Source organism: Marmota flaviventris, chromosome 4 (genome assembly GCF_047511675.1).
Source record: "Marmota flaviventris isolate mMarFla1 chromosome 4, mMarFla1.hap1, whole genome shotgun sequence".
In the NCBI taxonomy this organism is placed as follows: Eukaryota; Metazoa; Chordata; class Mammalia; order Rodentia; family Sciuridae; genus Marmota; species Marmota flaviventris.
In genome coordinates this window covers 50,552,350-50,565,197 of record NC_092501.1, presented here as the reverse complement: position 1 = coordinate 50,565,197, position 12,848 = coordinate 50,552,350, and the positions used below count along the sequence as shown (strand labels likewise).

The following is a 12,848-nucleotide window of genomic DNA, read 5'->3' as shown; positions in this document are numbered from 1 at the left end:
TACAAACAACAATGTTGTGTCTGCCGAAAAAACTAAAAAATAAATATTAAAATTCTCTCTCTCTCTCTCTCTCTCTCCTCTCTCTAAAAAAAAAAAAAAAATGCTTGGATGCCAAGGACAAAGCCCTGTCTTTCCTCTCCAATCCCAAAAACCCCAAGTGCCAGTATGATTCCACTTAATGTGAACATGGAAAAATAAACTTAAAAAAAATTATTAAAAAAAATAAAACTAGATTGACAAAGGTAAAATATAGGCCATTTCATTTATAAACAAAAATGCAAAGTTCCAAACGACAGGTGCTGTGGCACATGCCTGTAATCCCAGTGGCTCAGGAGGCTGAGGCAGGAGGATCAAAATTTCAAAGCAAGCCTCAGCAACTTAGTAAGATGCTAAGCAACTCAGCAAGACCCTGTCTCTAAATAAAATATAAAAAAGGGCTGGGGATGTGGCTCAGTGGTTAAGTCCCTCTGGGTTCAGTTCCCAGTAACAAAAAACAAAAAGCCAGCCTCAACAACTTAGCAAGGTCCTAAGCAACTCAGTGAGACCCTGTCTCTGAATAAAATTCAAAAAAGGGCTGAGAATGTTGCTCAGTGGTTAAATGTTCCTGGGTTCAATCCTTAGTACCAAAAAAGAAAAAAGAAATCTATCAATGCAGTTCACCATATAAGAGAAAATAATTTTATTTTTTCAACTGATAAAAAGAATTTAAGAGGCTGGGCTTGTGGCACAGTGGTATAACACCTGCCTGGCATGTGTGAGGCACTGGGTTCGATCCTCAGCACCACATAAAGAAAATAAATAAATAAAGGTATTGTGTCCATCTATAACTACAAAAAAAACCCAAAAAACAAAACAAAACAAAAAAAACTTGATAAAGCCTACCACCTATTTATGAAAAAAAATTCTTTGGAAATTAAAAATATAAGAGGTCATTTTTAATTCTGTAAAATTATTAGTAAAAGTTTATAATATATTTTATATATAATAGAGAAAATTTATTTTTATTGGCACATTATAATTATACATAGTAGTAGAATTTATTATACCATATTTATACATGCACATAACATAAACTGATCCAGTATATTCCATTTCCTTCCCCTCCTCCTTCCCCAATCAGCTTGATCTACTCTACAGATATTCCTTCTATTGCTTTTGTTAATATTTTAATTAGTATATTTATATATAAAAGTGGGATTGACTGTACAATTGTACATGGACATAGCATAGAAGTTTTTTTTGTTTTGTTTTGTTTTTTTGGTACTGGAGATTGAACCCAGAAGTATTTAACCACTGAGCCATATCCCCAGTCCTTTTTAATATTTTATTTAGAGACAGGGTCTGCTGAGTGCCTTGCTAATCTGCTAAGGCTGGCTTTGAGCTCTTGATTCTCCTGCCTCAGGCTCCTGAACCACTGGGACTACAGGCATGCACCACTGCACCTGGCTGCATAGAAACTTTGAGAGAGAGAGACAGAGGGAGAGAGAATTTTCATATTTACTTTTTAGTTATTGGCGGACACAACATTTTTGTTTGTATGTGGTGCTGAGGATCGAACCCGGGCCGCATGCATGCCAGACGAGCGCACTACCGCTTGAGCCACATCCCCAGCCCTGCATAGAAACTTTTGAGAGAGAGTCTTACTATGCTGCCAGGCTGGCCTGGAACTCACAATCCTCATCCCTAGGCCTCCTAAGTAGCAGGGATTACAGGTGTGCTCCATTAGGCCCCCCCCCCCAAAAAAAACCTTTAAATTTATTCCCCTTTAGACAGGGAAGAAGACACAGTTGATACCACAACTACCAAATAACATATTATTAGAGGAAATAAGAGATTTTAGTTGGCTGGGGTTATAGCTCAATGGTAGAGCACTTGCCTAGCACTATGAAGCTCTGGGTTCATTTCTTAGAACCACATAAAAATAAATAAGATAAATATATTATGTACATCTACTACTAAAAGTTAAAAAAAATAGTGGTATGAGGATTGGGAGAAAAAAGATAAAACTATTTTTATTGGCAGATGATATGATGATCATATTCTAAAAAGCAACAGAACCAATAATCTAAATAGAATCAATAAAAGTTGAACAAGGCTGTCGTATACAAGTTCAATCTACAAAACAACATCCTACACTAAAGAACAATAGCAATAACCAAAAATAAAATGCTATTTTGATAGCAATAGTTGTAAAACAACTGTAAATTAAACTGGGTCTCTTTGGAGAAAATGTTAAAACTTTGATAAAAGACATGGAAGATGATCTAAGAAAATGGAAAAATCTTCCACACAATTGGATGGAATGACTTAGTAATATAAAATGTTAATTATCCCTAAATTAATCTAAAATTTCAATATAGTCCAAATAAGATTTTTAATATACTTAATAATCTCACTACAAAACCCAAAAATTTGTCTATAGACAAATAAAGATCTACAAATAGCTAAGTGAACAACAAAAATGTAACGAGGGCTGGGGCTGTGGCTCAGTGGTAGAGCACTCACCTAGCACATGGGAGGCCCTGGGTTCGATCCTCAGCACACATAAAAATAAATAAATAAAATAAAGATATTGTGTCCAACTACAACTTAAAAATAAATATTAAAAAAAGGTAACGATATGGTAGAACCTGATATGCCAAATATTAAGACATGCTACAAAACCACAGCAAAAAAAATGAGCATCATGTATTCACACTACAAAACCACAGCAGTGAAAGGACATATGTCATACTCTTTCATATTCATATGTAAATTTTTATATCAGACACATATGATAGAATGAAGAGTTCTAAGATTGTATATCTTAAATCAAACAGGAAATAATGGTTGTTTAGTAGATAATGTTGAAAAAATTAGATCCCTATATAAAAAGATAAAACTTAATGTCTACCTAGCATCTCAGGAAAAAATGGAGGATTTTTTCTGGGGATATAGCTCAGTGGTAGGCACTTGCCTAGCACATGTGAGGTCCTGAGTTCAACCCTCAGTACCTCAAAAAAAAAAAAAAGAAAGAAAAAGAATCTCTATAGACTAAAGATCAACATGTGAAACAATTATAAAATTAATTGAAGAAAATGTGATCTGAGGAGGGAAAAACTACTTAGAACAAAACTTCACAGGTACAAAACTAGGCTAACTAACCCTAATTAACATCTACAGAAAATTCTATTCAACAAGAGAATATTCTATTCAAATGTATACAGAATATTTACCAACATAGACCAAATGCTGGGCCATAAAAAAAGTTTCGATAATTTAAAAGGATTCAAATTGTATAAAACAAATGTGTTAACCATAATGAGATTGAATTAGAAATCAAAAACAAAGATGTCTGGGGAAAATCCCCAAATATTTAGAAAATTTAAAAATACACTGCTAAATAATCATAGTCCCATGGGCTGGGGCTGGGGTTCAGTGGTAGAGGGCTTGCCTAGCATGCTTGAGGCACTGGGTTCCATCCCCAGCACCACATAAAAATAAATAGATAAAATAGAGGTATTGTGTCCATCTGCAACTAAAAAATATGTATTTTTAAAAATCATAGTCCTAGCCATTCAACTCCTAAGTACTTACCCAAGAGAAATGAATCCAAATATTCATACAAAAACTTGTGAATGTCCCAGTAGCTTTATTTTAATAGTCGCAAATGGAAGCAACCCAAATACCTACCAGTAAACAGATAAGCAAATTGTGCTATCTCTGTACAATGGGAACCATTTTAGCAATAAAAAAGGATAACTCATAAAAAACAATAGCATGGTTGAATCTCAATTGTGCTCAGTGAAAAAAGACAACAAAGAGGACATACTATGTAATTCTATTTAATTCTAAATATTTTAGGGAATTCTAGAATTTTAAAATTCTAAAAAATGTAAATTCATCTATACTAACAGAAATCAGATCACAGGATATTTTCATTACCTTGACTGTGGTGATGTTTTCATATATCAAAGTTATCAAATATTTAAATAGTGCAGTTTAGGAAATGTCAATACCTCAGACATACTTAAATAAGGTATGCACAAAACATAATGCATATATGCAGGAAACACACAAAAATACATTTAAAATATGTTATAAAGACTGATTTCCTAAAGTAAAGGAAAAGAGACTGTTAATGAAAAATGGAGAAAATGGAGTGGATAAATAAACACATAGCTTTAAAAATCACAAGACAGGATCCTTACCCATGTCAGGGTAGGAAGAGAAGAAGAAAAAAAAAATTGCTGTGCAAGAACCTCTACTGTGCAAGAATGGGACACTTATGAAAGTACTTATGAAAAGTAGTAAACTTATGTACTCATAGTACTTATACTACTAAGTAGTAAACAGTACTTATGTACTTATAGTAGTACTTATACTACTAAGTAGTAAACTTAGTACTTATGGAAGTAGTAAACTCTGGAAAACTCAAAAAACAATATTAATAGAAGCTTCAGACCATTGATCATCTCAACGAAGAAATATTTAGAAGTCTTTCCTAGTATCACTGAAATAACTAAAAACTACAGTACACATTCACTTAACTAACATATACTTAGTGCCTATTGTGTGCCAGGTGCTATTCAGAAGGTCAGTAAGTTTCCCAATAGCTACTCACCATTTCCACCTCCTGCTCCTACAGCCTTGACTGCTGCGGTAGAAGAATCATTTATGGTTCCCCAAGGGCCTAAACTGGATTCTATATTCCCTCCTTCTTCAGCGTACTCTACATTTCCAGTGCTCTTTTCCTTTGTTACTTGTGTTTGAACTGCTCGTGCCTGAAGTTGTTTGACAGCCTCATGAAATGCCATTTCCATTCGAATATCATTGTTTTGAATTTCATAGTACAAACCTGAGGAAAGAAAGATATTGAAATAAATGTGATTTCCTACTATCACATAATGAAGAACTGAGACCTTTGACTTATTTCCCCCATATTTTTAGCAAAGTTTAGGAACTACATGATGAGCCATCAAAGAGGAAAAAGGGAAAGAGAGTCTTACAATGGAAACACACACACACACACACACACACACACACACAGACACATCACAGGAAAATAACATACCAAGTAAAGTCCAGGCTACAACATTGGTTGGTTCCAAGCAAGTGGCATCCTCAAAGAAAATTTCTGCTTGCTCATAGTTTTCCATCAAGACAGCCAGGACACCACAGAGCAACAAGCTGAGAAAAGACCGCTAACATGGTTAAGAGCATGGTCCAAGTCACATTCATGGAATCAAGACAATCTCATGTAGAAGTTCATCTCCTCCTACTCATCCCTCATCTCCTTTCCATCTCTACCTCTGGATGTGACTCTCATTCAGGGAAAGGGCTTTCCGAAAACACTCTTGTGCTTTGATGTTGTCTTCAGTTAGGAGGCAGAAGGTACCATAGTCCAGCCAGTGATCTAGGTTCTGCGGCTCACGGACCAACCTCTAGGCACACAAGCATCAGGAGGGCCAAGGTTATTTTGACATTTTGTCCTACTTTTTGTACATATGACATCACATGGTAAGCACTCCATAAATACTGTAAGTTCTATAAGAGCATAGGCCATGACTACTTTTTTGCTTACCAGGAATCCCAAATGCCTAGTATAATTACTATTCTAGCTTTAATAGACGGCCAAAAAATATATTGTTGAAATAATGTAAAAACTGAATCCTCAAGCCATTTCTTCCCTGTGTCTGATCACCTTAAACTCATCTAGTACCTTAAGAGCCTAAAGATTCATTTTATGGGATCTCAACCATATATAGTAATTTCTACCATAATCTTGATATGGCAAATGTAAATTCATCTAAAAATCTGAGACAAAAATGGTGCCTCATGAATGAAAACCACAAATTTTGCTTAAAGAAATTAAAGAAGATATAAATAAATGGGAAGATACCCCATGTTTGTGGATTGGAAGACTTAATATTGTTAAGATGTCTACCACTACTGTAAACAATCTAAAGAGACAATGCAATTTCTACTAAAATCCTTAACAGTTAAACACAGAATTACCATATGTCCTAGCAATTTCATTTTTAAGTACACACCCAAAATAATTAAAAACAAGTACTCAAACCAATGCTTATATACAAATGTTAAGTTTGAGAGTTTTTAATATTCTTGATACGAATCCTTTGCCAGATACATGTGTTACAAATATTTTCTCCTGATCTGTATTTTTCTCATGGAGCAAAAGTTTTAAATTTTGATGAGGTTCCATTTATTTCATTTTTCTTTGATTGATGGTACTTCAGTTTCATGTCTCAAAACTCTTTACCTAGTTCTAGCCCAAGAAGATTTTCTTCTGTTTCTTTTAAAAGTTTTGTTTTAAATTTACATTCATCATCCATTTGGACTTGAATTTTGTATAATGCTTACATTAGATCAAGTTTAATTTATCTTGCATATAGATAACCAATTGTTTTAACACTATTTGTTGAAAAATTATCCTTTCTCTATGGAATTTCTTTTATATCTTGTCAAAAATCAAATATCCTTATTGTACAGGCTTATTTTTGGACTCTGTTCTATATTGATTTTTGTGTGTACCCTTCACTAAACAAGATTTGTTTTTATTTTTTGCAGTGCTGGGCATCAAACCCAGGGTCATATACATGCTAGGCAAGAGCTTTCTACCACTGAGCTATACCCCCTACCCCACAAGTTTCATTTTCAGTATTCAAAAACTACTATTCTTTATGTCCATATTTTACAATAATAGTAACAAAAATCACTGAGAAAGATTTTTAATTACCTCTTTATAATACACTGCTGCCATTTCAAAGTTTTCATTAACCTCTGCTTCAAATGCAAAGAGTCGAAGCTGTTCACTGCTTGTATGAATGGCTGAAACAGTGCTTTGGACATCATCTGGCATGGCCTTGTCAATATCAAGATGTTAAGCAAACAAAATGAAGCAATTCCAAGTGAAGAGGGTTATGAGAATAACCAGATGTAAGATACAGTCATAACATCTAAGATGATACTGAGGTTTCTTACAGTCTTGCCAAGGCAGTAAGAGAATAAGAGAGAACCAAGAAACAAATATCACGGGTGAAAGGGAAGCTCAGGTATTTGAATACCAATAGTGTGAGCTCATGGAAGTGAGTAAAAATTGTTTAAGGCAAAAACAACTCTCCTCAACCCTCAGGGCAGACAGTGTCCCTCCTCAAGTTACCTCTGACCTCAAACAGCTTCCTTTATTTTCTATAGGACAAATATCATTTTCAAGGGCCATGATGTGAAAAACGTCAGCAAGTTAGTGCTAGCTAGAGAGAGTTTTTAAACATGAAGAAAACAGGAGACAAAGGGTAAAGCTTTAAAATCCAGATCTGTAACTTTAGGGGGAAAATTAAACTGATAGAACCTACAAAGGAGACATTTGAGAAATAGCCAGAAAGGTAGAAAGAAAAGCAGAAATAGAATATATCATATATACCCAGGCTGGAAGATCAAGTCTGGTGTAATTAGTAATCTCCTGAGTCAGAAGCTATGGCCACGCAAGAACCTAAAATTCCTTAATTAAAAGTAAAAATGGGGGCTGGGGATGTGGCTCAAGCAGTAGCGCGCTCGCCTGGCATGCACAGGGCCCTGGGTTCGATCCTCAGCACCACATAAATGTAAAATAAAGATGTTGTGTCCACTGAAAACTAAAAAAATAAATATTAAAAAAAAAAGTAAAAATTGGGCTGAGGTTGTGGCTCAGTGGTACAGTGCTTGCCTAGCATGGGTGAGGCACTGGGTTCGATTCTCAACACCACATATAAATTAATAAATAAATTAAATAAAGGTCCATCAACAACTAAGAAAAAATTTTTTTAAAAATGATAGCAATGACTTTAACAAGTATAGTAGATAAGGAATGTGAAGAGTAAAGCTAAGGCCAGGCGTAGTAGTGCACACCTGTAATCCCAGCAATCTGGGAGTCTGAGGCAGGAGGATCACAAGTTCATAGACCAGCTTCAGCAACTTAGTGAGGCCCTAAGCAACTCAGGCCCTAAGACCCTGCCTCAAAATAAAAAATAAAAAAGATTAGGGATTCAGCTCAATGGTTAAAAGTGCCCCTGGGTTCAATCCTAGTACCAAAAAATAATTTTAAAATAAAGCCAAATTTGAGATGGGCCAAAGAGTTTTTGATCACTGATTAATGCTTCTGTTCTCTGTGCTTTTTAGTTTTGATTATCATGACCTTCAAATCCTTCCAGAAACACACTTTTATGCCCACACCTGAATTACTCTACTTCTAGTATCCCATTCCCAGAATCCACTTTCCAACCCTTCCACCTTTTTATCATTTACTTAAAGTAGCTTCCTGACTTCATTTCCTCCACTTCCAATAAGCCCATCACTTCCCAAATGGATCAACCTGAACTCATGATTACCTACTTGTCCTCCTCTCTCACTAGCACACTCAAATCTCAAGCATCCTCGTCCTTTTCCTGCATTTGTCCTGAAAACTCCCAAATTAAAACAATCCTACAGCTAGGTGCCATAATCACAGAGCATGCCTGTAATCCCAGTGACTACAGAGGCTGAGGCAGGGATATTGCAAGTTCAAGGCCAGTCTTAGAAAGTTAGTGAAACCCTCAGGAACTTAGAGAGACCCTGTCCCCAAATAAAAAATTAAATGCACTGGGAATGTGGCGAGTGGTAAAGTGCCCCTGGGTTCAACCCCTAGTACCAAAATAAATCAATAAATAAAAATAATTTTTTAAAAAAATAAGCCTACAATCTGATTTCTTCATTCCTGCACAGGTGTGTTTAACTGATTCTAAGAAAAACTGAATAGGTCTGGGGTTGTAGCTCAGTGGTAGAACACTTGCCTCAAATGTATGGGGTACTGGGTTCAATCTTTAGCACCATATAAAATAATAAATAAAGTAAATAAAGGTATTGTGTCCATCTACAACATTTAAAAAAAGAAAGAAAGAGAAACATAATAGCTACAGAGATACCTGAGCCTCCCAGACTCTTGTGGCATTCAGTCTTAGCGAAAATCTTTAATACTCTCAGTAATTTCTATATTCGTCCTTGTTTAACAACAAAATTTTCTCTTCAACTTGTTCATTCAACCTGCATTGCCTTTACTTTCAATAAAGACCTTATCTCACGAGGTGAGATAATAGAAATAATTAGGCAAGAAACCCTCAATTTTTAATCCCACACCTAAGTTGTTTATTTCTGCATCAATCTTTTGTTTTGGGTACTGGGAATTGAATCTAGTGGCATTGAACCACTGAGCCACATCCCCAGCCCTTTTTTGTATTGTTTTTAGAGACAGGGTCTCACTGAGTTACTTGGGGCTCACTAAATTGTTGAGGCTGACTTTGAACTCACAATCCTCCTACCTCAGTCTCCTGAGCCACTGGTATTACAGGCAAGCACCACCTCGACCAGCAACTTCTGCATCTATTTTTCCCTCTCTCCTTTTGGTCTCAGAGGAAGAGGCATTGAGTCCCTTCTGTTTTAAGGCTAATCCTTGGTCCTTTCCAGTTGTATAACCTGGGCTTATCATTATTTATCTCCTCTCCTTCCACAGTTTTCAACTTCTCCCACTGTGCTGACTCCATTTCCTAAACTTATAGATAGATGTACTCGAGGTTTTTCCATCCTAAAAAGAAAATTCCTATAATTTCTAGCTTTTACTTTTCCATATTTTCTTTCATTATCAACTTCCTGATTTTATATTAATCTATTTCCTAGTCACACATTTACTCTTCAATGCACTATAATTTTAATCCTTCTCATTAGCACAATGAAGTTGCTATGTAAAAGTTAACAATAACCTCCTTATTACCAAACCCAATGAAAACTTCTTGGGTTTTGTTTTCCTTGAATTCCTAGGAGTATTTGACAATGTTGACCACTTGTTCTTAAAATTCTTTCCCTTGGCTCAAGAACTCCACTGTCTTCTGGCTCTTTTGCTTCCTTAACAATTCCACTTGTCTCCTTCATCAATTCTTTCACTCAGCCATCCCTTAAATGTTTGTGTTTCCTAGGATTCTATAACTAGTTTGCACTCTTTCCTCCTATTTTTCTCAGGCAGCCTCATCAATGACAGTAGCATCCATATATCATCACTCCCTAAATCTCATCTAGTTCAGATCTCTTCTTTAGCAAAACCCCACAGGAGCCAACGTTTAAAATTAATTCAACATCATCTGCATTTCACCAAATTTATTCATGTTATATTATTTATACTGGTTAATGTTAACATCAGTACCCAGTCAATGAGCCTTAAACTTAAGTATTTTTTACTCCTCTTCCTCTTTATTTTGCAACAGTCATCTAACATCACCAGTTTTGCCACCTTGAACCCACCCTCTATAACTGCTCTAACCCTGTATAAAAACTGAATGGTTTTTATAAAATGTAAACTGATCATAAAGTAGTTTAATTTATTGCTCCCAACTGGCTAATGAGAAAAAAGTCACAAGTTCTCTGTATGGAATACAAGGCATGCCTTCACTCTCCCAAATTTCCCAACAGGAACAGATCCTTAGCTTCATCTTCTTCCCTATCTCTTAACCACTTCAACCTCTGCTCTTGAACTCTGTATATACCAGATTCTTTGCAGCTCCTAAGCCTTTGTGGGATTCCTGTGATTCAATGCTCTGAGACATGCATCTAGAGAATTTCTTTTCAGCTTTGAAGGCCCAGCTCAAGCTATAGCTCCTCTGTGAATTCACTTGTTCATCCTAATCTGCTCTCCAATGAACACTATCACAGCATTTACCTCCTTTTACAGTTACTGTATTTTGTGCCTGACTCCTCCACTAGGTGAGAGTTCTTTTGGTTCAGAAGGCAACAGCAATTTCCATATTCAACTCTCAACTGCTTTCCAATTCAAATCATCCACATCATCCATTCCCAAGAATTAAGGACTGTTCTTTTAATTCTACAATATTGAACACTCTTGTCCTACATCTTCCAAGAAGGCTGAACCACATCAAAGAAAAAAGTGATAGTAATAGGGAAGAATAACAACAGAGAGGAACAAATAGAAAGAGGAGGCACAGCTAGTAAGAGACTAACATGAGCACAAAACAACTTTGATTTCAAATGCATACAAAAAATGAACAGATGAAGGCAAGAAGCAAGATAGGTGTACAAATAAATATGCAAACAGACAAATGGACTGGAAAGTAGATTACCTGCCTTGGGGAAAAGCATATTTGAAATGTATTGCAATTTGGTAAAATATCTGAAAACTCAGTTTTCCTTTGTTTTTATTGTAAGAATTGTGAACAGTCACAAAACAAATAGAATGATAATCTTGTTTCACAATTTCCATAGCCTAATTTGTCTATTTTTGATGATTCCATTACATTTTAAAAAGTCATAAAGTTTATTTTTCTAGGAAACTGTAAAAGTATATCCCTTGTTCTCCCCAAAATTAGCTTTATATTTTAGGCAGTTTCTTATTCATCTTTTGTTTTCAGTGCCTAGCACAGAGTAGCCACCTTAATAAATATTTGTTGAATAAGGAAGAAAAGAAGCAAAGTGGGAATATTTCAAAGGAGATCTTGATATTCTACACAGAAAAGAAGAGCTGTCAGTGTTGACACTTACCTCATTTAGGGCCACATGCATCTGATCTACCAAGAATACGTAAAGCTCACTGATAAATGTCTGCAGTTCCTCCTGGCTTTCAAATGACGTTGTCCTCAAATATTTCTCTCTCACAATCTTCACCACTGCATGCTGCAAGATATACACAATGCCTTTCATATAACACAGACCAGCACTGTGCTGATAGCACATCTCTCTAGGACTTCTCATCTAAGGTTCATCAGAACTTCAGATGGTGGTTGTTTTCTCCCTAGGTGACACTAGACTATCAGCTCTCTGGTATTCCTCTGTAGAACTTCTTTCTTTGACATCACCATCGTTACCAATTGGGGCAATGCAGGACTCATACCATGTGAAGAGAGTTATGTACCTGAAGAAAACCTTAGCATGTGGCTATGTGTTAACTCTCTCATAGTGGCCATATGATTCAAGGCAGAAAGGGAGAAAGACCTGGTTTGAGTCCAGAGAACAGAAATCTGGTTATAATGCTTACATGTACAATCTCATAAATTATTTCACATTTTGGAACCTAAGTTTCCTCATTTGTTAAGTGGACATGTAGTTCTAGTATTCAGTCATCTTATCTATAGGAGATGACTAAAAACCAAAGACAGAAAACAGAAGTAAAAACTTAAAGTGCTACATAAATACAGTAGTTTCCCCTTATACATAGTTTGAGCTCCCCATGGTCAACTGTGGTCTGAAAATATTACATGGAAAATTTCAGAAATAAATAATTCATGAGTTTTAAGTTATGTATCATTCTGAGTAGCATAATGAAATCCTGAACGGCCCCTGCTCCATCCTGTACGGCCCTACTCCATCCTGCCATGGATGTGAATCATCCTTTTGTTCAATTGTGCTTTTGTTTCCATGCTATACATTACCAGCCCATCAGACACCAAGTAGTCATCTTGCTATAAGACTGACATTTGTGGTACGGCAGTGCTTATGTTCAACAACCTTTATTTTACTTAATAATGGCACTAAAGCATAGAGGAGTGATGTTAAAAAAAAAAAAAAAGCCATAAAGTTCTTCCTTTATGTGAAAAGGTGAGAGTCACCATAGGTATTTATGTTATAGAAAAAAAAAAAAAAAAACATAGTACATACAGGGTTCAGTACTATCCACAGTTTCAAGGATCTACTGGGGGTCTTGAAACATTGTGGCGAGCCACTCATGGGCGGTGTGTGTGTGAACAATGAGTGTGAGCACATGAGCAGACTGGACTGACATTGCCTCTCATTGGGCTGGCGAGATATGTGTCCTTTTCGCTTGCTCTGCCTATGAT

At 35.9% G+C, this 12,848-nt stretch overlaps 1 protein-coding gene across 2 annotated transcripts in view; it reads right to left on the bottom strand.

Moving 5' to 3' along the window:
• Window positions 1-12,848, bottom strand: part of Cfap70 (cilia and flagella associated protein 70) — a 94,536-nt gene that overhangs the window by 27,758 nt on the left and 53,930 nt on the right. For both annotated transcript variants that reach the window (XM_071611176.1, XM_027931355.2), the window contains 5 exons: window positions 11,557-11,688; window positions 6,740-6,865; window positions 5,290-5,423; window positions 5,054-5,169; window positions 4,604-4,837 (listed from right to left, as the gene is read on the bottom strand). In XM_071611176.1, coding sequence (XP_071467277.1) covers window positions 4,604-4,837; window positions 5,054-5,169; window positions 5,290-5,423; window positions 6,740-6,865; window positions 11,557-11,688 — 742 coding nt within the window. The remainder of the gene's footprint in view (window positions 1-4,603; window positions 4,838-5,053; window positions 5,170-5,289; window positions 5,424-6,739; window positions 6,866-11,556; window positions 11,689-12,848) is intronic.